The 25,201-nt window shown below is 36.6% G+C and overlaps 1 protein-coding gene across 3 annotated transcripts in view; it reads right to left on the bottom strand.

Annotated features, from left to right (window-relative positions):
• MAP3K7 (mitogen-activated protein kinase kinase kinase 7) overlaps positions 1–25,201 on the bottom strand; it is a 64,560-nt gene that overhangs the window by 17,620 nt on the left and 21,739 nt on the right. For 2 of the 3 annotated variants that reach the window (XR_009738508.1, XM_061427800.1), the window contains exons 6-13: positions 23,271–23,395; positions 19,102–19,230; positions 16,977–17,107; positions 15,321–15,402; positions 12,444–12,574; positions 11,650–11,779; positions 9,031–9,111; positions 441–505 (exon numbers count right to left, since the gene is read on the bottom strand). Coding sequence is in view for 2 of the 3 variants with exons in the window: in XM_061427800.1 (XP_061283784.1) it covers positions 441–505; positions 9,031–9,111; positions 11,650–11,779; positions 12,444–12,574; positions 15,321–15,402; positions 16,977–17,107; positions 19,102–19,230; positions 23,271–23,395 (874 nt within the window). In the remaining variant the exon portion in view is untranslated. The remainder of the gene's footprint in view (positions 1–440; positions 506–9,030; positions 9,112–11,649; positions 11,780–12,443; positions 12,575–15,320; positions 15,403–16,976; positions 17,108–19,101; positions 19,231–23,270; positions 23,396–25,201) is intronic. The other variant, XM_061427801.1, reaches the window with a different exon arrangement.

The raw sequence follows: 25,201 nt of genomic DNA, 5'->3' as shown, positions 1-25,201 counted from the left end.
ATGACAAAGTAAAAGATTAGTTAGAGTCCACCAGGTATATCAGTGCCTGTGACCCCAGAGAAGTGACATCTTTATTGGGGGAATACTTAATCTCTTTAGTAAAAAGGAGGCTAACACTAATGATATATTTTGGAGGACAGTGTTAATGACAAATTGTCCCAAGTACAAAACTGAATACTTCCTTATTAAAGCACGTATGAAAACCACATAATACACACATAGCACTACTGAATTAACCCGTCTCTGCTTAGATTCAAGTTAATAATGGCATTTATACTTTTTTCCCCTTACATATTTAAGTTGATGATAATGAATTTCTCCATTATTATTTTAGGTCAACTTATAAAACTTATTTTGCAGAGGATACATATTTCAGTTAATTTTTGATTTGTGCCCATCGCTCATCTTCAAAGACAGAGAATTCGAATATTAAGTCTTACCTGACCAGGATCTGTTCCAGTAACAGTCAAGTCTTGGATGGATCTACGTCTTGGCTGCCCGTTGCCTTTTAAAAAAATAATAAAAAATTAAAATACTGAAATCTATTCAGAGACAAGAAGGGTTTAACTGCTACAGTAGGAAGTTGGAATTTGTTGCTCCTTGGATCTACACAGAATGTGAGAAAAACAAGTGTGTTCATTGTTAAAAGAGAAAGAAAGATGTAAGGAAAGAAAGAGAAACCGCTATAGTATTTTAACTCAAAAGCTGCTGGCTTACAATAAAGTGTGTCCTAATACAATAACCACCCCTACCACACGAAGAGCTGCTGAATTCTCTTCCACCATCTTCTGTCATGTACTTAAATAGATGACTGCTTGGGGGCTGGGGCTGATGACGGCATCTATTTCAAGGGCCTTACGTTACAGTTTCTACAGCAAGACAGCTAGCAAGTTGTGAGCCATGACTGGCTTTAACCAACAGCAGTACCTTGTTCGTTTCAGAGCTTAAAAGGATGCTTAGGCTTGAATTTATTGCACTGAGTCCCACTTACCTAATCCCATTAGTCTTTGTCAGAATCTAGTAATTTATTATTTGTGAACAACAACTCTTAATTCCTAGTGGAGATGAATGACTCTCATTCCGTTCTCAAATATACAGGTTGTTGAAATGGGCTAGTGTGTTAACCCTGCTTCAGGAACTTCCATGCTAAACATAACTGACTTAAAAACCAGTTTATGAAAGAACTAGACAAATCCAAGTCTTCAGCAACATCGGGTGAACTGAACAATAGCTTCACTCAGCACTTCTATTTGGGAATAGGGCTGTTTACACAGTTATTTTCTAAGATGAGAGATCAGCTGTCTAAAAGGAAACACCAAAATACTATGAGTAACAGCTGACACAATAGTCAAAATTCTTTTGACTCTGAAGACCGTATTATGTAATAGTGGGCAGTGCTCAGACCACATACTCTAATAGTTGTGGCCTGATCAGCCGACAGAATTCATTCTTAAAATTTTGTATCTCCATAACCTTCACTATCTTATTTTAAACCAATATATCCTAGCATCTTAATCAAGGTGACCCTACTATTTTGTACATACACTAAAAGGACCTTACAACAGAAGAATAATGTTTAATGCAATAGTACGTGCAGTGAATATAAAAACTCAAATTTATAGCTATCCTCAAAAGTATAACTCTTTTGTATTTAAAGCTATGTTTTAGAATTCTTTGCATAATCTTAAAGTTACTTCACATTTCTTTTTATTCCAAGCTCCAACTTTCAATTACAAATTGACATAACAACAAACTGCACATTTATGGAATCAGGCACACTAAGATATTTCTCTGAAAACTTTTAATTATCCCCATTTTCCTGAGGACAAAAAGGATCCCCACTACCATGACTAATGAGCAATTTCAGGCACATTTCATTCAACACAATCATTCTAAAATTAGCTGAGATGAGACAGGCTTGTAAAAGTGTCTGGAATTCTCTTTTCAGATTAGCAACATTTGTGAATCTGGGGAACCACCCAGCACATGTGTCTGAAAATCATTACATCACCATTGCAATAACAACAAAGACAAGCTCTAAGGGAGGGGGGGTGGGGAGAAGGGGAGGAAAGGGGAATAAAAAGTTTTAAGTAGGGGAAAGGAGAACTGACAGTTAACAGATGCCATAAAATAAGAAATCTATAAGCTACAGCATGAGTCAAAAGCAAGCAATACTAGGCAATGCATTTTCATCAGCATAACCATGGCAGAAACCATCTGGCATACAGTTCAGACGAAGCAAAAAAGGATTGCAATCAACAAATACTTGTTGCTCCAATATTAAGTTTCAAGCCATAATTTAGAAATATGAATGTAAAAAACATCAAGCTCCTATTATCATAAATGAAAATTACTGAGTGTGTGCTCAGTAAATTTAGACTGACTCTGAATTTTTGGTAACTAAACACTAATTTAGAAACTCATTTACTTTACATTTTTTCATGATTCTTTAATATGTGCATACCTGTATTAAACACAGCAGTATAAAGGAAAAAAGTAGAAATAAGGGACAATATGATATCATATTGTCAATGCTTAATCAAAAAATATGGAAGTTATAAATGATGTCTTGAGTTTTTTAATCTGTAATGAATTTTGGAACGTTCAGGACTTCTCACAGGGAACAAAGGATATTTTAAAAAATAACTTTTCTAAGAGCAACAAAAGGAATATACTATATCCCTAAGCCTGCCTTCTTCCCCATCCCTAAAAGGGTGGTTGGAACAGCAGCTTATAGGGCAATTGCTTTTACAACATAAACAAAATCCATCTCTCCAAAAAGCTGTTCTTTTTATGTATAACTGATTTCTTGAGCTGGTATTTGAAAGTCATCGGAGTCCTTCCAGAGACTGCTGGCTTAGGACCCAGAGAGTCATTCCTGTGGTTTTTCTTATCAGTTTCCTTACCTAAACTACTAACATTTTTCTAGGTTCCAATTTTCTAAAGACATTATTCATGTAAAAATCAACACATTTTCTTGGAGACATCTTTTAATCAAAATGTTGGAAATTTTGATATTTGTTAAGTTTTGAATATTAAAAATTATGGGACACTTATCCTTTTTATATTTTAAAAAGTGATCTTGGTAGACTACAATAAGGTGGAAAAAGACGACCAAAATATTTCCTGTAAAGTTATATGCACTTTCCTATTTCACCCTGTTTATTTAACTTATATGCAGAGTACATCATGAGAAATGCTGGCCTGGAAGAAACACAAGCTGGAATCAAGATTGCCGGGAGAAGTATCAATAACCTCAGATATGCAGATGACACCACCCTTACGGCAGATAGTGAAGAGGAACTCAAAAGCCTCTTGATGAAAGTGAAAGTGGAGAGTGAAAAAGTTGGCTTAAAGCTCAATATTCAGAAAACGAAGATCACGGCATCCGGTCCCACCACTTCCTGGGAAATAGATGGGGAAACAGTGGAAACAGTGTCAGACTTTATTTTTCTGGGCTCCAAAATCACTGCAGATGGTGACTGCAGCCATGAAATTAAAAGACGCTTACTCCTTGGAAGGAAAGTTATGCCCAACCTAGATAGCATATTCAAAAGCAGAGACATTACTTTGCCAACAAAGGTTCGTCTAGTCAAGGCTATGGTTTTTCCTGTGGTCATGTATGGATGTGAGAGTTGGACTGTGAAGAAGGCTGAGCCCCGAAGAATTGATGCTTTTGAACTGTGGTGTTGGAGAAGACTCTTGAGGGTCCCTTGGACTGCAAGGAGATCCAACCAGTCCATTCTGAAGGAGATCAGCCCTGGGATTTCTTTGGAGGGAATGATGCTAAAGCTGAAACTCCAGTACTTTGGCCACCTCATGCGAAAAGTTGACTCATTGGAAAAGACTCTGATGCTGGGAGGGATTGGGGGCAGGAGGAGAAGGGGACGACAGAGGATGAGATGGCTAGATGGCATCACTGACTCGATGGACATGAGTCTGAGTGACCTCCGGGAGTTGGTGATGGACAGGGAGGCCTGGCGTGCTGCGATTCATGAGGTCGCAAAGAGTTGGACACGACTGAGCGACTGATCTGATCTGATCTGATTTAATTAGTCACAAATACAGAATTTTACTGAAGGAGTAGTGTCTGCAGTTGGCAGAAGCAGATGTAGTATATCTCAGAAGAGCTCTCCTCGGGCCTCTGTGTCCCTAAACAAAGGCAGGTGTTAATGACACTATCTGTGCAAGGTAAGAACTTGAGATCTGGAAAAGCTCAATTCTTTTACCTCACGGTCTCCTCATAATGATGCTGTGCTGTTTATCGCTTGGCACTTTCCATATTTTACTTAACTACTTATCACACTTTTGGTAAATAACCAATATACAATGGAGCTCAGTGTACCTGACTGAAATTTAAAGTGAATGAATAGTCATTAAATTTTTCTCAGTTAAGAGATCTAAATGCAGCTGAAACCATAAGGACGCCTAAAGTTTCTTTTCAGTTTCAAGAATATTATTAACAACAAATGTCAATTAAATTCACAGACCTGGACAAAAATATTTTATGTGTATTAAGACTGATTCAACAAAACACTTGCATATTCAGCCTTCTCTAGCAAATCCTTAAGACAGTACATAATGCTTTTTGGTCAAAGCGTTCTATCAGTTTAAAATGTTAAACCATCTTGAATTCCAGGCTTAGAAACAACAAAAGGTACACTAGAGTCTCACTGTTGAAGTTTCTCAAACAGAAGTACATGAAGGCAATGCTTATCTGTAGAATGGAGGAGAAAAATTTCAAGTGTTTAAAATGAAACCACGTATTGTAATTTAGTCTGAACTTAAAAAAGAAATTCAGAACCACTGAGTATGATATTATAGCAGTAGTATTAAAAACTATTTAAATATATTCTAGAAAACCCTACAGTTTAGCTCATTTTAAAAAGTTATCTTTTATAATATAATTACAACAGTTATTCAATATCAGTATTTGGAATAGTTTACTTTTGCAAATCATATGTTGGAAATTTATTTCATTTCATAATAGCAATCGATCTGGTATAAACTATGCATGAGGATTTTTTAACAACAGAAAGGGAGAAAGTACAGAAGACTTATGTTTCAATTAAATCTTTTGCAGGTGGTATGTATATATGTATCTGACAGTACTTTCATCCAATGGATTTCAAAATATATTATCATCACAGTTGACTTTCTTAAGTACTATAACTCTTCACACAAGGACTCCAGAGCAGGACTGCTGATCTCCCCTGATAATAGACACCAGAGCCATGAACAAAATATTTTTCAACTATTCAGTCTCTTGTTGTTTAGTTGCTAAGTTAAGTTGGACTCTTCTGCAGCTCCATGGACTGTAGCCCCCCAGGCCCCTCTGTCCATGGATTTTCCAGGCAAGAATACTGGAGTGAGTTACCATTTCCTTCTCCAGGGGATCTTCCCAATCCAGGAATTGAATCCACATCTCCTACTTTGGCAGGTGGATTCTTTACCACTAAGCTACCAGGGAAGCCGACTCAGTCTCTTACTCTATGAAACTGGAAAAGGTTGTTGTTCTTGTTGTGTAACTTTTGAACATTTTACCTGTTTAACTTTGACATGTGAAATTTTAAAAGAAAAGTAAAATATAGGTATTCTTCTAACACCAGATCAAATGTTACTATCAAATGTATTACAGTTTCCCAATTCACAATCCCTATCTCATTTGAGTATTTGAGATGAAGATGGAGGGAAAACAGACCCTTGGAAGCTTGGATAATAACAAAGCAAAATGTGGGAAAGTCAAGAAAATCCAAGTAAAAGAACGAAATAAACAAAAATCCATGTTTTTATCAAAATCTTAAAGGAAAAAACTTTAGAAAAATTTAAAGCAATCCAGTAATCTGCCACCCACTCTTTTTTCTCTAAATAAAAGTAACATAAAACGGATAAGAAAACTATAGATCAGATAGTTTCAATTATGGGTAAGAGATGTCTGCATTTACATTAACTTTGCTTAGGTTGCACAGTTATTTGGCAGAACATTCTCTACAAATGAAGAGTTAGCAAAATGTCATACTGTATTGGCAATTGCTCTTATTATGTGTCTTGCTTGCTAAAAAGAAGCCAGATAGATTTACAGCCATTCTGTGGGCAGGGCAAAGTAGAAGGAAGACTTAACCAGAACAAAGTTGCCAATACCTCTTTCAGAGCCAGGCCCAAGGTAGCAAGGGTACAAAAAATTGTGTAGTTTGATCCACACAAGTCCTGAGGTATTAAAGGTCCACTTTTGCATGACCTGAGAGACTGTTAAACTGATGAACGCTGGTGTTAGCCACAGACTGCTTGTTCTTCCTCATTTGTTGACGGCAGGGTATTTAACAGTTAAGTGTTGAAGAACAAGCAAAAAACAAGATTTAAATTTGTTGACCCATGACCAGGTTAGGCATTTTAGTCATTATAAAGATTGTATTAAAAATTTTTTTTTAGAGTAACAGTGCCTATTTAAAAACTTTTAAAACTTGGTAAAATTTTTAAAAATGCAAGAGGCAACACTTCAAAAATGATACATCTGTACACTGCTAATAAATACACATTAAAAACTTACTTGATGCTTAAAGGAGTACTCCTAATAAAAAGAGGCAGTTTATTCCAAGAGGTACATTAAACTCAGTACATTGCACTTGGCCAAAGGAAAGTATTATTGAAAATACTTATCCATAACTGATGAAAAATATAGTTTATATTTTAAAAATGCTTACAACTGGGATCCAATGCTAATTAATGCCAGTTTGGATATATCAAGAAGTGTCTGATCATATAACCACAGAATTTGTAGGGAATCAACCTCAAGTAAAAAAGTTCTAAAAGGTATTAAGAAATTTAGGGAATTAAATGTCATCCTTCTTTACAATTAAAATGGCCATGTAAGATAGTTGAGATACTCCCAAAGCACAGGTTATATCTTTTATGTTTAATTTAAAAATATAACCTAAGAATAAATTAATGGTTTGACTTTTATGTCCAATTATTTCATTTCCAGTGGTTGCAGCCTTTATTAAAAAAAGCGAAACTACTAGGTTAATGTTTAAATATCTGGGGGAAAAAACCCAACAAGAATATTTAATAAAATGTATTACTGAATACTATTTCCACTTAACAAGCATTGGTACTCTGGCAATTAGCAGCAGAATTAAGCTTTCCTGACCCCATAAGGATCCAATGTCATTAAAAAGTATCTCCTGGATGAAGAGCTCAGTTAAATTTAATACGAACCCTAAGTAGGAGCAGCACAGAATTACTCTAACTTCTGTGACTCAAACAAAACAAAAAAAATGGGTGTAATCTGGTGTCAGAAGATCTACGATGGGATCCTGGCTGTGTAACTCTGGGAAAACCATTCAACATCACTGGATCTTTTTCATCTGTAAAATGGCTGTTAAGCTGATGTACTTTAAACTACCTTACAGGCCACACAGCACATCTAACTAGGGTTTTTCAGCCCTGGCACTGCTGACACTTCAGGATGGGTAATCCTTGGCTGTGGGAGGCTGCCTGAGACACTCCAGACTGTTTACCAAGCAACGCAGCTTCTGTCTACCATGTCAGTAGCACCTATTAGTTTTGACAATCATAAACGTTTCCAGACAGTGCCAAATGTCCCCTGGCAGGGTGTGGTGTGGTGCACACATTCACCCTGGCTCAGAACCTCTGAGAACGTTTTTCTCCTCTTTTTCCCTACTCATTATCACATACATCATTGGCTACTTCGCTATGTGTGGGTGTATCTGTTCTTTATGTTTACCCATAAGACCCAGATTAAGATTAGTGTGCCATTTGGCTAAATTTTTCTGATACTCTCAAACATTTAAGATAATCAGAGCTCAACAGTATGAATATTTAAACATTGCTGCTTCTTCAGTTAGTGTATTATTCCCTTAAACTTGGTATCTCTCAGGGCAGAAGTAAAATGATCCTAAGTACTTTACTAATTTTGAAAGCAGCCCATGACTCAATAGAAGTATGCGAGGAATAAATTAACTGTATTCTCTGAAGGGCAACAATGAAAATGTAAAATAAACCACTTGAACCACCAAAGTAACAAAGAACTACACGAGAAATAAGGTGGTTTTGTATCCATGGAATGGGCCCGAAGAACTGCTAAATGTGTTATACACATCTGTGATTTACAGATTTTACATGTATACTAGGTTCTGACCCACTGGGAGCTCAATAATGGGTCATTTCCATAATCGGCACATATTTATTAAACACAATGTGTGAGGTCTTGAGCCAGACACGGCGGCTGACGCCATCAATAATAAATAACAAAGACATAGTCTCTATCCTCAGGTTTCAGTTTACTGGAGGAGACAAGAACTACTAGGCATGGTAATTTAGATTCATCTATGAGATAATCACCATAAGAAATGAAAGCAATTTAACCTTATGAGACTTGTGGGAGTTAGGTATAAGAACATAATTTGCAAGAAGATCCTCCTAATAATACATAGGAATCTGAAGTGACCATAATTATTTGGCAAGATACCATGTAAAACAGCAAATCTCATTTAGCTTTTGTTTCTGTTTTCTAGGTTAAGGCAAAATAGTATTCAGCTACTCTTTTCTCAACTTTGTATTTTACTTGTTACCAACAGAAAGAGGCTGGGACAGAGTGCCAAGAGGGAGCCGCCAAGTTGCAATGAAGGAAGAAAAGGAGCCAAGGACAAGTATTTTTAAAGGATTGTTTCCTCTTTCTGCTAGGTGCAAAAAAGGTCTGGGTTCAGCTATTCCGCTCATTTAAAAGATGCGAGGAAGTTGGCAGAATTCTGGGCTGGTATGCCTCCTTTCATGAAAAGGCTTATTACTTTACCTTCTAGTTCATCCTCAATTTTGGAGATGTGAGGTTTCTGGCCAAGCTGGCTTCAGTGCAGATAAATGTGTACAGTTTTTAATCTGTCTCCCTAAGGACTGCATGCAAGGTATCTATTTTCACATTCTATTAAATTGGAGCAAGAAGCATTTTATAAGTACTAGGAATCATTATTCCGGTTTTACAGCTATTAGACCAACCCAGGTGGTCCATGATACCTGCTATGACGGTCTCAGGGACATCCAGAATGTTGCCAAATGAAGCGGTTTTACGGTGGCCCCGTTTAGGCTTGGAAAAGGCTGCAAAAATACACACATACAGTATACATGCAAACAACCACAAATAGAAACACAGAAAACGGTGAACAAAAACAGAATACTTTTCATATAGTTGTGTTAATAACACTTCATGCAGGATGGCATGCAGAACTATCAAACCCTTTGTCCATGCTTACACAAGGCGTGATTAAGGAGCAAACAACTATCAATACATGATGTTTCACATACTGGCTTTAATTAGCAGGGAAAAAAAAGGACAGAGACAAACAAAGCTGCAGGTAATGAGAAAGCTAGATTTCCAACACTTCACAGAAATAATCTAAATGCAACCACTGATGTGCAGTGAGGGTCTATGATGAAAGTGGGAAGAAAAGAGGAGTTAAAAAGAAATATGCTGCCATATTTGTTTTAATTAAACAAACACAGGAATATGTGTTCAATGAGGTGTTTCTTGAAGTGTGCTACAAAGTACAATTCAGTGATGATATGATAATTATTGAATCAAAATATGAAATATATATGCTTTTATAATTATAAATGTTTAAACATACTTCTGATAAACTGAGTATTTATTGTAGTTTCCAAAGTTTAGGGTCTATTCCTGCTAAACCAGAATAGTTCTGAAAGGCTGGAAAATATCAAAGTAAGACAATTCACCAACAAATGTTCAGCCCATCTGTTTTATTCACATTTAGGCAGAGAAAGGATAGGGTTATTTAAATATATGTGGTTACCTTTAATCTGGTGAAATATGACTTCTGTGAAGATGAATTATAAACCAGTACCTGACTAAAAAATTGACACTAGCAGATGTTAAAATTATTACTATTACAGTACAGAACACTTCCTGTTTTAAGGTAGCAATCACTATTTGGCAGCTCTAACTTGAATGATATTCCTGAAATGAAAAGGACTCCCAAAGTGTTAGGCTGCATTTCTGTATACACTGTTCATCAGACACTGTACTGTGACAGCCCCACTGCACACAGAAACACCTGTGACTCAAGTGACCTCCTTCCACTCGACTGTTTCTGAAGATTCCATTTATGTGGCAGAGACCAGCCAATCTCTTTTTTCCCCTTTTTTCTTACCAACAGAACCTCAACTGTACTCAGGACAGCAATGTTCCCAGATAAAAGACTGCAGATGCCCTCTTCCCTTGGGTCCAAAGGGAGCCATCTGACCCTATTGCTACGGCCAATGACATAAACGTGGAAGTTGTTAGGAGGGACTTCTGTGAAAGCTTTTTGAAAAAGTAGCCCTTGCCCTAACTCCTGCTTCCTGATGCTGGGACTGTGGATGTGATGACTGGAACAGCCATTATGGAGCACAAAGTCACCTTCTGGATGAAAGCCACACAATAGGGATTGTAACACAGAGAGACGGAAGAAACCCAGTCACCAAAGACTGAGGTGCCTACCTCCAGATTTGTGTGTGAAAAGAAGTTTTGTGTTAAAGACACTGTTATTTTGGATATTCTATAATATCTAACTGACTCTAATGCTAACTGATAAATAAGTGACCAAGATTAGTTGAAGACAAGAAGAGTTAGGATGGTCCTCTGGACAACTTCTTTCTTAAAAGAACTTCACACAAAATGAAAATATTCTTTTTAGAAAGAAACCAAAACAATCTTAAAACAAAACAAAATCCCACAAAACCTGGTTAGCTAAGTTAAAAAAAATATGCTAATACATTAGGGAATATACTTGTATATACATATGTAGTTTAAAAGATTAGAGGTAAATACACAAAAATTCTGTGTTTATTTTTTTAGTGGGACAATTATGGAAGACTGGGTTTTTTAAATTTATGTTTCTACATTTTCCACAATAGAAATGTATTTATAATCAGTTCCTCTCCACCTCTAGGGAAATCAGAAAGAAAACAATTTAACCCACCATTACTAAATGAACCTGCTTAGAAAAGAAGGTTAGAAGTCCACTAAGGTAACAAAACATGTAATTATTTTTGTGCTGACCAGTCTTTCCACAGTTAATCATTTTAAGTACTGACAAAATGGAAGAGAAATACTAGCTTTTTCCAGATCAAATTACTATGATCTTTTATTTTACAATTAAAAGAATTAATCACAAACTTAGCTACTTTTGCCACTGAAAGGAGTAGCAGCAGACAGTAAGGCCAAATCATATTTTGATCTGGAGCACATTTTTCTGCTAAATTCAAAACAAAACATTTGCTATTATTTGAGTTCAGCACAAAACTCTAGTAGAATCACTCAAAATCCTCCTAAAACATCCTAGTATTGGCTAAATTTCAATTTCTCATTTAGATTTTCAGCTCATATTGAGCTGAATTACATTTGATAAAAATCTGTAATAAGAAATTAAATTTTATAATGCTAATAATTTTACAAATCATGCTTGGTTTATCTGGAATTTGAGATGCTTTCTGCTAGAAGCATAGGAAGTATATTGTAAATCAACCTCCTGCTTTAAAAAAATTTAGGACACACACAAAAAAGCCCCTGACATTCCCATGACTGAAACAACTGAAACTACATCTTCGTTCCTCTTCAGACTGTTACTTCCTTTTTACCTGTGGTTGCAGCAATCCTGGCTTCTATTTCAGACATATCGGCACTCATCCTCTTGCCTTCAGAGGTTGGGGGCAAGCTCTCCACGCTGCTCCCACGAGAAGCTCCCAAACTCAAACGCCCAGATTCACTCTGTTAAAAACATAGGTCAATTTGAATTACTGAAGCTCTTTATATTTAAAAATCCTGGGCAGCCAGAAGAAGGGAGATACCAACTGGGATTTTTATGGGTTCTGTTCTGAAAGAAATGGAATACCTTCAGGGAAAGAGAACTGTAGGAGTGAGGAAGAACAAGCTGCAGACACTGGCCTTTAGGAAAAGGTGATCATTAGAGCTGGGAGTTCAATGTCCCAATTATTAGTTATCCTAAATGCCTCAAGGAAGACGAATAAAATCACTCCTTAAAATACTGAAAAACCAGTAACAGCAAAAATATAATAAATCTGGAAACATGAAATGATGGATCTAGAAGAACGCCTTTAACCAGGTAGTACAGCCAAGAAATGTCCATTTTATACTTGTAACCATCAACTGTTCAAGTTAGGTATCATCGTAAGGAAGATATGCACAAATGTCAAAGGCAGCAATCATCAGATGGGAGAACAATTAATTATAAAGAATTTCAGGAGAATCTCATTACACATCTCTACTCTTAAGCCTGTCTGTCTGCTTCAGGAACAAGATTCAGAACTTGTATAGTGGAAGAAGGCAAACAATACTTGTTAGTATAATGTTTAGGACTTCATGACTACTGGTAAGGTTACCAAAAGATTTTACTTTTAATAACAAAACAAACCTGTTGTTTTGCCTGGTTTTTCAACAATTTTGATTCTAAGCGTTTAATTGTATCATTTGTGGCAGGAACTTGTTCCATGTTAGTGTCACTTTTATTACTGGTGTTTGTAGAAGCGATGTCCATGAAGGAGCCTAGGAAAGCAAAAATATTTATGACAATAGGCTAGGAATAATACAAATGCTTCATTCAGTAAAATGTAACTTAAATTCTTTTCTAAACTAGCAAGATATAAATAGAAATAAGACTTTTCAAGCTAATGAAGATACCCAAACAAACCCATTTTAAATGATATTTCAGGATAGCACAAAAGGGAATCAAAGTGCCTAAACAGTTTTCTAATAGTCAAAGTCCAATTAAACTTTATAATGCTAATAATTTTACAAATCATGCTTGGTGTATCTGGAATTTGAGATGCTTCCTGCTAGAAGCTTAAGAAGTATATTATAAATCAACTTGATTTAGAATCAAGAATGACTAAGATTCTTAGCTTGAGAGAAAGAAATGGCTATTAATCAAGATGGAAAAGACTGTGGAAGGACTGAGTCGGAAGGGAGCTCAGTTAGGAAAATGGTAATTTTGAGCTCATAGCAGGTGTCAGTCAAGTAGCTGGATATGTGAGTATGGAGTTTGAATTTGGGATGGAGCAAAAATATTGGCGTATATATGTATACTGGATGAGATTACTAAGGAAATGAGTTTAGACCAACAAAGAGGTCAAATGACTAAGCCCTGGGCACTCTGACATTTATAGGTTGGGAAGATGAAGAATAACCAGCACAGGAAACCATGAAAACAAGTGACCAGAAATGTAAGATGAAGCCCAGGCTAGTATGGTATCCTGGAGACCAACTCAAAGTGCTGAAAACAGTAGACAGTAACAAACTGTGTCAAAGGCTACTGAGAATCAAAAAAGATGAGAACTGAAAATCCTTCATTTAGATTTAGTAATGTGAAGATAACTGGTGACCTTGACAAGAGCAATTCTAGAGTAGTGGTACAATAAAAGCTTGAATGGAGTGAGCACAAGAGAGAATGGCAAGAGAGAAGCCAGAGAAATGCAAATACAGACTTTAACAGTCCCCGCCTTATCCACAGGGGATGCATTCTAAGAGCTCCAGTGGATGCCTGCAACCTCAGGCAGGACTCAGCCCTTGCATACTGTGTTTCTTCTTATACATATATTCCTACGATAAACTTTAATTTATAAATTAGGCACAGTAAGAGATTAACAAGAGTAACTAAAAATAAAACAGAACTAACAATATACTGTAATAAAAGTTACATGAATGATGTCTCTCTCTCTCAACATATATTACTGTACAAATTTAATACCTTTCTCTAACTAAGCACTTATCCTGCACTACGGCTGTTAACTTTTGCAGTTTGAAGCATGACAGCAAAACAGGCACAGATTTCTTTTTCCTTCATGATTTCATGGATAGAAGTTCTTAATGCAGATCTTAGCAATCTCATCCAGCATAGGATTTTTTTTTCCCTAATTAAAGTTGAGAATTTTCACCTTTTCAGTTAGAGGGAGCACTTTCCAGCTTCTCTTTGGCATATCAGAATTGCCAGCATCACTACTTGTGTGCTTTGGGACCATTACTAAATAAAATTAGGGTCCCATGAACACAAGCACTGTGATACCTTGACAGGTGATGTGACAACCAACAGGGCTGCTAAGTGACAAATGGATAGGATACACTGAATAAAAGGACGATCCATAGGATGGAGCGAGATTTCATCGTGCTGCTCAAGATGGCTGCAATCTAAAACCTATGAATTATTTCATTCTGGAATTTTTCATTTAGTATTTCTGGATCACGGTTGACCACGGGTAACTGAAACTGCAGAAAGTAAAACTGTGGACAAGGGGGGACTACTGTATATATACTCAGGGAATGATCCCAGCACAAAGGCTAAAACTGGTGATGCAAGAGACAGGAAGAATTGCTGGAGAGCAGATGGGATCTGATGCACAAGGGGACAGGCTTGCCTCTGGCTATGAGCATGGACAGTTCAGCATGGGAACAGAAGAGCATGCAGAGCAGAGGGGCAGACTCAGGCAGGTGGGCGCATGGAGAGGGGGAGTTTGTGGCAGCTGTCTTTTGATCACAGAGAAACGGTAAAGAAGGTCAGCTGAGAGTAAGGAGTGGCAAGCAAATGTTTTTAGAGAAATTCACTTTAGAATTCAGAGCATCTCAGAAAGACTTTCAGTAAAATTGGAACCAGTTTAAATATAATTTTTTTGGAGGCAGGGGAAATAGACCAGTAAAAATAAAATTTTAAGAATGCATTAAGTATATGTGTACATACACACCTATGCCTTTTAGTTTTAATCAAACTAATACATGTTCATAATACCATATATTTTGAGAAGTAAAATTTTTCTGAGTATTACTTCTACTATTTTTTTTGATGACCACAAACTATGGAACTGAGGAACTCTGAACTAAAACACAGATTCTTAAATGAATGTCTCTATGAATTCTTCTACAAAGATCAAGAAGTAGGGTGCTCATGATACAGGAACTATACTGTTTTATATATATATTTATAATAATTTTGATACTATTTGATCTAGCTGTATCTGTGTAAGAATTATTTTTCAAGTAAAGAATGGCATCCACAGAAATATAATATCCAGTCTTTTTAGACACAACTGTGTAAGAATTTCAAAACTTGGAAGTGGGTTTTCAATTAACTAACCCTGGGTACCTGCATGAAGAATGATGCACCTGAAAATTCAAATTGCAATCATATTAAAGGAATAAATTAAAATGCAAAAAGGGACATCAGTCATTGCTTCTTGATTATCACTTCACAGGAACAGAGACACAAACATTTAGCTTATTACGTTCCAATCTATCCATTTACCTGTACTGGTAGCAGAGTTGCTCTGTCCTTCATCTGAATACTGACAAGGATATTGTAACGGCTCATCTGCTCCTGGAAAGTACTATATATAAAAAAGTAAATAACAATTTAAAATTTCTTTAATACAAATCAAATCATGTGAAAATTAAAGAGTATGTTTGAATTACTTCCTTGCTGAGATCTGAATGCAGCAAAAATGCTGCTTTATTTTCACTAAGGCATATATGGAAATTTGTAGATACAAAGATGTGCTAACTCTTCTGAATTTCAACTGTTATCAATGCCATGTATCTACCTACACAGAGCCTAGATAATCTTGAAGAAAACAGCCAATATTCCTCTAGAGGAACATATGAAATACAGTAGTATCATTCCTCATAATTACATGAGACATTACTCATGTTCTCATAGCAGTGATGCAAATCTCTAAAGTGTTGAAATGACCTAGTCTGACAACAGAGATGGTATGCCATGGAATAATTTGTTAGACATTTTAAATATCAAGGATAGATTATGAATGTCACTCTATGAACCAGAGGTAAAATACTGGCTATATCTGCTGGATAAAAATTAGAATTTAGGGAGAAAAAAGAGAAACGTTTTCTTCTCAAATTAGACAAAGCACAGATAGGCACAATCAAAATCTGAATAATTTATATAATCCAAAGTTTTAAGGTATTTGATTATGGAGACCAAGCTGTTTTCTCTACTTTTTAATTTTTACTGAGTTGTTTTCTTATGAGTGTATCTTTAGGTCCCAGGATTCTACATACAGCTATTCTCTAATATGAAATTAAGCTTTAATAAGATGAGTTTAAGCTGCTGTGCCTAACTTATTTTCAAAAGAATGAACAAATTAATTATGTGGCCATTTAGGAAATCACTTAATCTATATTCAAAGAGACTGAAAGATTCTTCTGCTTAGCAAATTTTCTGAAATTCAGGCACTTTTCACATTTCCAAGTCAAGGTACTACTTGATAGATTTGTTAGTGCATAAAAAACCAGAGGCCTAGATTGATTTAAATAATTCTAACAAAAGTGTTTGATTTATAGACTGGGAAATTCTAATAATTATTTAAAATGATTCTTCTAAATTCTAAAATTCTACAGATCCTAGAAAAAAGTTTAACTTTTTAATGGCAAGTGGAAAGCTGAAAATATACAATGAAAACCAAAAGGTAAAAATCACTTAAATAAAAGTGTCTGGGAATGTAGCCTCTCTAGTGTGCTACATAAATGACTGCTTGATAAAGATTTGTACTCAAGAAAATTTATAACTCGGCAACAATTAGAGTCATAAAATACCCAAGCCATGTAAAGGCTTTAGAGATCATCTAATTCAACTTCTCTCACATTACAGATAAGGCAACAGGCCGAGTAACAAATAAATCTACCAAGTTAAGCAGAAGGAAAAAAGCATGTTCAGAGACCTAGTCTAGCCATCTTTCCATTATAAAGAACTAGATTTTTTTTCCCAAAATAATGTTTTCTCCTCTGATTATGTGAGTAATGAATACCCATTCTAAAGTGGAAAATACAAAAAAGTATAAAACAAAAAAAAAAATAATGATATCCCTTTACTTTAAAATCTCATTAAAACTCAGTATATATAAAAGGCCCTTAATCCCAAAGCCCCTCAAAAGAAGGATTATACCCGCATCAAGTGAGTCATTATTTTCACAATTTCCTCCATTGAAGGGCGCTGAGAAGGATCTTTAGACCAACAACGAGTCATCAGGCTCTCAATGGGCTTAGGTAAATTTTTGATCAGTGGTGGTCGAGTACCTACAATTAAAAATTACAGGAGGGGAGAAAAGAATGTATTTACTCAAAGAATAGTATAAGTTTCTAACATGGTATTTATTTTCTAAATCAAGATTTTTTTAGGAGGAATAAAAGTACATTTATTTTGTCCTTTAGGTAAACATTGCATTTTCATAAAGGGGAATCTACACCTTTTGAGAAACCAAATTAAAATTTTCACATGCATTATGACTGAGAGTTAATAATAGTTCATTTACTATAAACACTCTTTTAACAAATAGTTAACAGCTTAATGTGTGAATGGTAACTCAAGGTAATCATATCTGACCTGTATTTTCAGATTTATCATAAAAATTTCAAATCTGTTTGAAAAATCATCTTCCATATATCAAAAGTCATCAACCATAGTTGATATATTACATAGTATTACACTCACTGACTTCTAAACGGTTCTTTTGTGGGAGGCAGGCCTTACAGTAGCTGTGAGTCAGTCATTTCACAAGCTGAAAACTGCCAACTTTTGTGTAATTTAATAAGACTAATATCACTAGCAAGGTCCCTAACTTAAAAGAAGGGCTAGATTATAATGAAATCTTTGTAAATTTACCAATTAATAAGTTAGTTCTTTTATTTCTTACTTCACTGACATTCAATTTTACTGACACATGACAGAAAAAGAAAACACCATCCTGGTCAATGCTCTAGCATTCTCCATAACCACAGAAAAGGTAGCACAATGAACCGGAAATTGGCAAACACACACGATTACTCCAATGACTCCTTGACATGTCGATGAATGACCAAAACAGTGGGGCAGATATTTGTTCTATCACATGTGGAATAGTGTGTCAAAAATGCCATTAATCAGAGTAATTATAATCAAGAGATAGAAATTAAACAACAGAGAAGGACAGCAAAAGTTAAAAGATTCAGCAATTTCCTTTCAAGAAGTATATTTTCCCAAAGGAACTGCAAAGTAAATTGATTAATGAAGGAGATGTATTCTAGTATCATGAGTGGTTAGAAACATTGTAATTAGAGGTATAAAGGGATTAGGAGGGATGCAAGGACATTGTGTCCATAAATGAATATAACTTAAAAATATGGACATTTGAGTCAGAAATATCAGATCTAATCTCAGCAACACCACTTACTAACCCTGTGCTGCTGCTGCTGCTAAGTCGCTTCAGTCGTGTCTGACTCTGTACGACCCCGTACACGGCAGCCCACTAGGCTCCCCCATCCCTGGGATTCTCCAGGCAAGAATACTGGAGTGGGTTGCCATTTCCTTCTCCAATGCATGAAAGTGAAAAGTGAAAGTGAAGTCGCTCAGTCATGCCCCGACTCTTAGCAACCCCATGGACTGCAGCCTTCCAGGCTCCTTTGTCCATGGGATTTTCCAGGCAATAGTACTGGAGTGGGTTACCATTGCCTTCTCCACTAAACCTGTGACCCTAGGCAAATTACTTAGCTTCTCTAGGTCTCAGCTTCCTAATAAGGAAAGCTGTAAAATGGGACATAACAGCACTCACGTCATAAAGATGAATGAGAAGCTAAAAAGCAAGACTATGTGATGCACTTCGTATTTTGCCTTTATGAATAGCTTAAGTAACAACTCTTACTGAATATGCTTTGCTTTCTCTCCTCAGTGAGACACTGCTTCTTCAAGAGAAAAAAGCAATAGCTCCCTAATTATCTTAACCATATGAGAAATTTTTTTTCCCCACAGCGTCCAGTCCAGCGCGTCCCTGTCTGCTGGAGAGAGGCAACGAGGCAGCTGGCTCTGGCTGTCTACTGATGGCCTCTTCCGCACGGGCACAGCCAGCAGACCTCAGCTTTGTCCAGAGCCAGGACTGCCCCAGCTCTGCTCGATCTTGGTGTCAGGGCAGGTAGGGCTTGAGGCTGGTTACAAGAAATCGTATACTTTAATACTGGGTATAAATGGTCTTCTTTGGGGGAGAAACAATTTCCAAATAAGAAATATACAAAATATACTGACGAAAAACTTCACAAACCGTTATGAACAGCCCACATGATACGGAAAGCCGGGCCACCAATTTCATCAAAGGGTTTCCGACGTGTTATCACTTCCCAAAGGATAATACCCCAGCTGAAGACATCACATTTTTCACTGTAATTGCTACCTAGAAAAAAAAGGTAGTAAAATTTCAAGACTTTTCCCCACATGACTTACAGAAGTAATGGCTTTCATAAATTTTAAGAATAAGCATCATGTACAAAAACAAGAGAATGCCACAGGTAGGGCTGAGAAACTTTCTGAAGACCTCAAGTCTTTGCAATAAATATATTTTTTAAATGAGTTAAGTATTAAAATTATACTCAAAAACTTACTCTATCATGTATAAAATAGATAACTAGCAGGAAGCTGCCATGTAACACAGGGATCCCAGCATGGCCCTCTGTGATGACCTGGACTTGGAGTCGGGGGTCGGGGAGGGAGGCTCAGAAGGAAGGGGGAATACATACACACACACACATGTATATATGTATAGTTATGACTGATTTGCATTGATGTACAGCAGAGACCACCGCACTGTAAAGCAATTATCATCCAATAAAGAGAAAAAAAACAAACAAACCCCACTTTAGAAAGTTAGTTATTTTCTACCTTCTTGTCAAGAAATGTCGACCTTATCTTTTATTTAAACATATTTTCTCTGGGGCAGAGAATTAAAACAACTTGTACATTCCTTTATGTAATTTCTTACTCCTTTCTGGAATTTCTTAACCTTAAAATTTTCTTCTCCCATTCTCTTGATGGAAAACACTATCAAAGCAGAAGAAATTTCTAATCTAGTGTGAAGATTCTTTTTTTCCAAAATATCTGGTGAGATAAATTATTAACTTGCAAACTTAAAAGTAAGTTGTAAGCAGGAAAACTACAAATACCAAATTTACAGTAGTTGATTTATGCAGCAAAATGCACATAATTATAAGTTGGTTGGTCAATCAGCTGATAAACAAACAAACAAAACCCTAAAACCCATGAACAACCCACTGTAAGAATGATCAGTTATTACAACAGTAGCTACGGATGTACTTTGCAGGCACTGGGCACTATAAACCAGACAATGACATTACAATCTGATCTGAACCACAGGTGCTGACATCTTTCAGAAATGAAGAAATCTACATAGCCTAATAGTCTGAGTTTTGTTTCTCTAAACAATTAAGAGTAACTTTTATTTCTGGGTTCTTCTGTAAAAACAAATCTTTCTGCTCTCCACACTACAGTAATAACTGTGCTATTTTAACTCAAAGCAAGTCACATTAAATAAATAATTTCAAAACAATGCCAATTATGTGTATTCTACACACGAACTTAAAACAAGTGGCATTATTTAACCTTATATAATTTAACGCTGGCTTGTTCACAAACTTTTTAACTGAACTTTGTGGCAAAATAGCTCCACTCAAGGGACCAGCTATAGAGCAAATTTCTTTCTCTTGGTGGCTAAAAACAAAGAACAAAAAACTTTAAATTCATCAAAAATAAAAGTCAAAATCAGAATTCGATTATTGAATGTTTCTGAGTTTCATGGGCTTTCATACCTTCTAATGTATGAATCACATGTCTTCAGTTCAAATTTTCTCAATTGTTTAAAAGACAATTGATGTTTTTATACAGAAACCTCATATGCAATTTATGGATCACTCTTTTAAAACTTGAGTTAAGATACACAGATGTAAAAGTAAGCATAAGGTATCCCTTATTTGTTGTCCTTAGCATCACACTTCTGTCCAGTTACTTGCATTCTTTCTAAGGCACACTCATTTAAGCTTTGAAGGGCCGATTTTTAATCACTAGGAAACCAACACAAAGCACACTTGGTTCTCGTTATGCCCTGTATTGTCTTATAAAGTTTGCAGTGAACAGGACTGGAAAAGGTCAGTTTTCATTCCAATCCCTAAGAAAGGCACAGACAAGGCAATGGCACCCCACTGCCTGGAAAATTCCATGGATGGAGGAGTCTGGTGGGCTGCAGTCCATGGGGTCACTAAGAGTCGGACACAACTGAAGCAACTTAGCAGCAGCAGCAGCAGCAAGAAAGGCAATGCCAAAGAATGCTGAAACTACCACACAATTGTACTCATCTCACACGCTAGTAAAGTAATGCTCAAAATTCTCCAAGCCAGGCTTCAATAGTACATGAACCGTGAACTTCCAGATGTTCAAGCTGGATTTAGAAAAGGCAGAGGAACCAGAGATCAAATTGCCAACATCCAAAGGATCATCAAAAAAGTAAGAGAGTTCCAGAAAAACATCTACTTCTGCTTTATTGACTATGCCAAACCTTTGACTGTGTGGACCACGATAAACTCTGGAAATTCTTAAAGAGATGGGAATTCCAGACCACCTGACCTACCTCCTGAGAAATCTGTATGCAGGTCAGGAAGCAACAGCTAGAAATGGACACTGGACATGGAACAACACACTGGTTCCAAATAGGGAAAGGAGTATGTCAAGGCTGAATACTGTCACCTCACTTATTTAACTTATATGCAGAGTACATCATGAGAAAAGCTGGGCTGGATGAAGCACAAGCTGGAATCAAGACTGCTGGGAGAAATATCAAAAAGCTCAGATATGTAGATGACACTGCCCTTAAGGCAGGAAGCAAAGAAGAACTAAAGAACCTCTTGATGAAAGTGAAAGAGGAATGTGAAAGAGTTGGCTTAAAACTCAACATTCAGAAAACTAAGGTCATCGCATCTGGTCCCATCACTTCATGGCAAATAGATGGAGAAACAACGGAAACACTGAGAGACTATTTTTTGGGGCTCCCAAATCACTGCAGATGGTGACTGCAGCCATGAAATTAAAAGACGTTTGCTCCTAGGAAGAAAAGTTATGACCAACCTAGACAGCTTATTAAAAAGCAGAGATATTACTTTGCCAACAAAGGTCCATCTAGTCAAGGCTATAGTTTTTCCAGTGGTCATGTATGGATGTGAGAGTTGGACTATAAAAAAGCTGAGCACCGAAGAACTGATGCTTTTGAACTGTGGTGATGGAGAAGACTCTTGAAAGTCCCTTGGACTGCAAGGAGATCCAACCAGTCCATCCTAAAGGAAATCCGTCCTGAATATTCATTGGAAGGACTGATGCTAAAGCTGAAATTCCAATACTTTGGCCACCTGATGCGAAGAACTGACTCATCTGAAAAGACCCTGATGCTGGGAAAGATTGAAGGCAGGAGGAGAAGGGGATGACAGAGGATGAGATGGTTGGATGGCATCACCGACTTAATGGACATGAGTCTGAGTAAGCTTCAAGAGTTGGCAATGGACAGGAAGGCCTGGTGTGCTGCTGTCCATGGGGTCGCAAAGAGTTGGACATGACTGAGCGACTGAACTGAACTGAATTGTTAATTTGTAAACACTGAATCATTTCCTCCAGGAGGAAATACAGGACTGGGTTCCTGTGAGCCTCTTCACAATGTTTTTGTCAACTTATCAATATATTAACCTTGTTTTATGTGTTTCTGTTTAAAACATCTTTTTTAATATAAATCGTTGATTCATTAATATTAAACTCATGGCCAAAAGCACTGTAACTCATGCCTGAATGCAGATTAGCTAGCAAGCGCATTTTCTCTGTAAGACACATCACAGCCTTCTGACACTTAGGAACACTAGAAAGCACTTCAATATTACTCGTAGAGGCCATTTTAAACTGTGAAATCATCAACACAAAGTACAAAAAAGGGGAAAAAATGAGGCACTCAATAGATCACAGAGGTGATACAGTGTGAGAACTGACACAAGAGGGCAGAGCAGTGCCTTGTGTGACCTCAGCCGGGAATGTGAGTGCTGGGCAACTCAAAATTTTTTCCTGCTCTGTGCATACCTGTGAATAACCTATGAAAAGAATTATGAGTACTGATTTTAGGCAATTTTGGTAGGCAATTTTGCTGTTATGGAATCTGAGCATGAGGATCAACTGCACATATGCCTGAACTTCACAGACAACCGAAATCCTGCTATGAGATTCAAGATCTAAGGCTGTATTTATGCAGTACCTCCTTAGACTTTAGGAAGTATCTTGCGTAAACGCCATGTAGAAATAAAATCATGTAAATAGGGGAAAGCCATAAACACGTTGGATTTACATGGGGTAATAAGGCAGATTATCAGTCACATCACGCTTTTGCTATTTTACCTTCAAAAACTTCAGGTGCCATCCAAGCAGCACTCCCCTTATTGTTGGTCATGTGAGTCTGAATGTCACAGGCTGTACCAAAATCACAGATTTTTAAAACTGTCCCCCCTGCAACCAGCAGCAAGCTGTTTAAAAAACAAACAAGACAAAAAATAAACCAAAAAATGAATTAAAGGTTATAAGACCAGTATCTGATTCTATAATAAAAGAGATATTTGAGGAAATAGAAAAGGTTAATAAGTAAAATGTCACCATTCAACTTCTGTAAAATGTGAACCAGTCACTTGTAATAGCTTAATAATATAGAGGAATATTGGCAAAAGTTGACTTTAAGCCAGTTCTTAGGGTGACTGCTAGACTCAAATTCTGATGTCTCCATCTCTATCTCCATAATTTTTCTTGATTATGCTTCTCTCTGGGCCAAAATATGGGGTTTTAAAAAACATGTAGTAAGTGAACATTAAGGTGTTCTGAAATAGGAGTGGCTAGATATCAATACCTTCATAAACTGTTGGCTCCTATACTTTACCTGCCTACCCCAGTGTTTTTTAAGGTGCAAGTAGAAACCTAGTCATAAAATCTAAATCATAACAATTCTAGATCACATATCTGGGGACCTAGATTGCAAAACAACCCAGAAGATTATGACAGCATTAAAAAAAAAAAACTGGAAATATCAAAGTGTATCACAACTACTAAGACTAAATATTGTTTCAGAAAAGTTCAGTTTCAGGTCTACATTATAATGCACACACAACAGACTGTGAAGTACTTCTTACTATGGATCATGGTGCCAAAAGTTTCCAAACCTTCTTTGCTCTTATTAACCTTACTGTAAACAGAAATGAGTCTTTAGTCAGCCCAATGTAGCAAGACTGCTTAGCTGTTCACTGACCCTATTTCCTTTCCTTTTTAGGTACATTTCTCAGCCTTCTGAGCAATTAGGTGTGGTTATCATGACCATTCTAGCCAGTAGAATGTGATGTACTTCACCTTCAAGCCTGGTCCATAAAAATCTCCTACATATATATATGTGTGTGTGTATATATATATAAACTCCTTTCCCTATATGTCACTGAATGCAGAGGATTCTGACATACAAGACAGGCGGAGTCTGGGACATGAATCAGGAACATTCACTTTGAACTTTAGAAGCAAAACCCACAAACCACCGAACCCATTTAGGGTTCAGCTCTCTCTCTTTGGCTTAATGCTGCCCTTGTCTTCTTGTAAGATCACCGTGCACGTCAAGCGTGTTTGCTGTGGTATGTGGCACCCCTGGGTTTGAAGCCTTGTCTTCTTGTAAGGTCACCATGCACGTCAAGCGTGTTTGCTGTGGTATGTGGCGCCTCTGGGTTTGGTGCTGGGTGTTTCTGCAGTTTACCCAGTTTGCCATATTGCTGGAGGACCAAATTCTTCTCACGTGAGTTTAAGAGTCAAAGCCACGTTACTCACGATCCCTGTGAGCACCGTCAAGAGCAGTATACGGGGATTTAAGCATGTATAGGTTACACTATACATAATGTTGCTTTATTCCCTTACCAGGATATTTTTTTCATATCATTATATACAGATATTTACATAAAGTTATAAATTCTTTGCATATAATTCTGTTCCAAAATTCTAACTGGACAGATTATTTAGAATATTAGTTTTTTTTTTTAGTCCATCATGACTAAAATAAGCCAGATAAACTACTATTCATATCTCCATAATGCCACAAATACTGTGATAATTTAAGTGGAAAGAATGCTAAGTGCAAATTACCTTTACATACACTTAAACAAACAAAAAATTTTTCCTTGTTTCACCATTGCTAAGTTCTTACTACTCTATCCAAGAGATTCTGTAACTGACTTCTTGGTTTCATCTTGGTATATTCAAAATATTACAGTAATTTTTCTGAATGACTTTTATATTATTACTATTTA

Source organism: Bos javanicus, chromosome 9 (assembly GCF_032452875.1).
Source record: "Bos javanicus breed banteng chromosome 9, ARS-OSU_banteng_1.0, whole genome shotgun sequence".
In the NCBI taxonomy this organism is placed as follows: domain Eukaryota; kingdom Metazoa; phylum Chordata; class Mammalia; order Artiodactyla; family Bovidae; genus Bos; species Bos javanicus.
The sequence above is the reverse complement of the archived record's forward strand: the minus strand, read 5'-3'. Positions and strand labels throughout refer to the sequence as shown.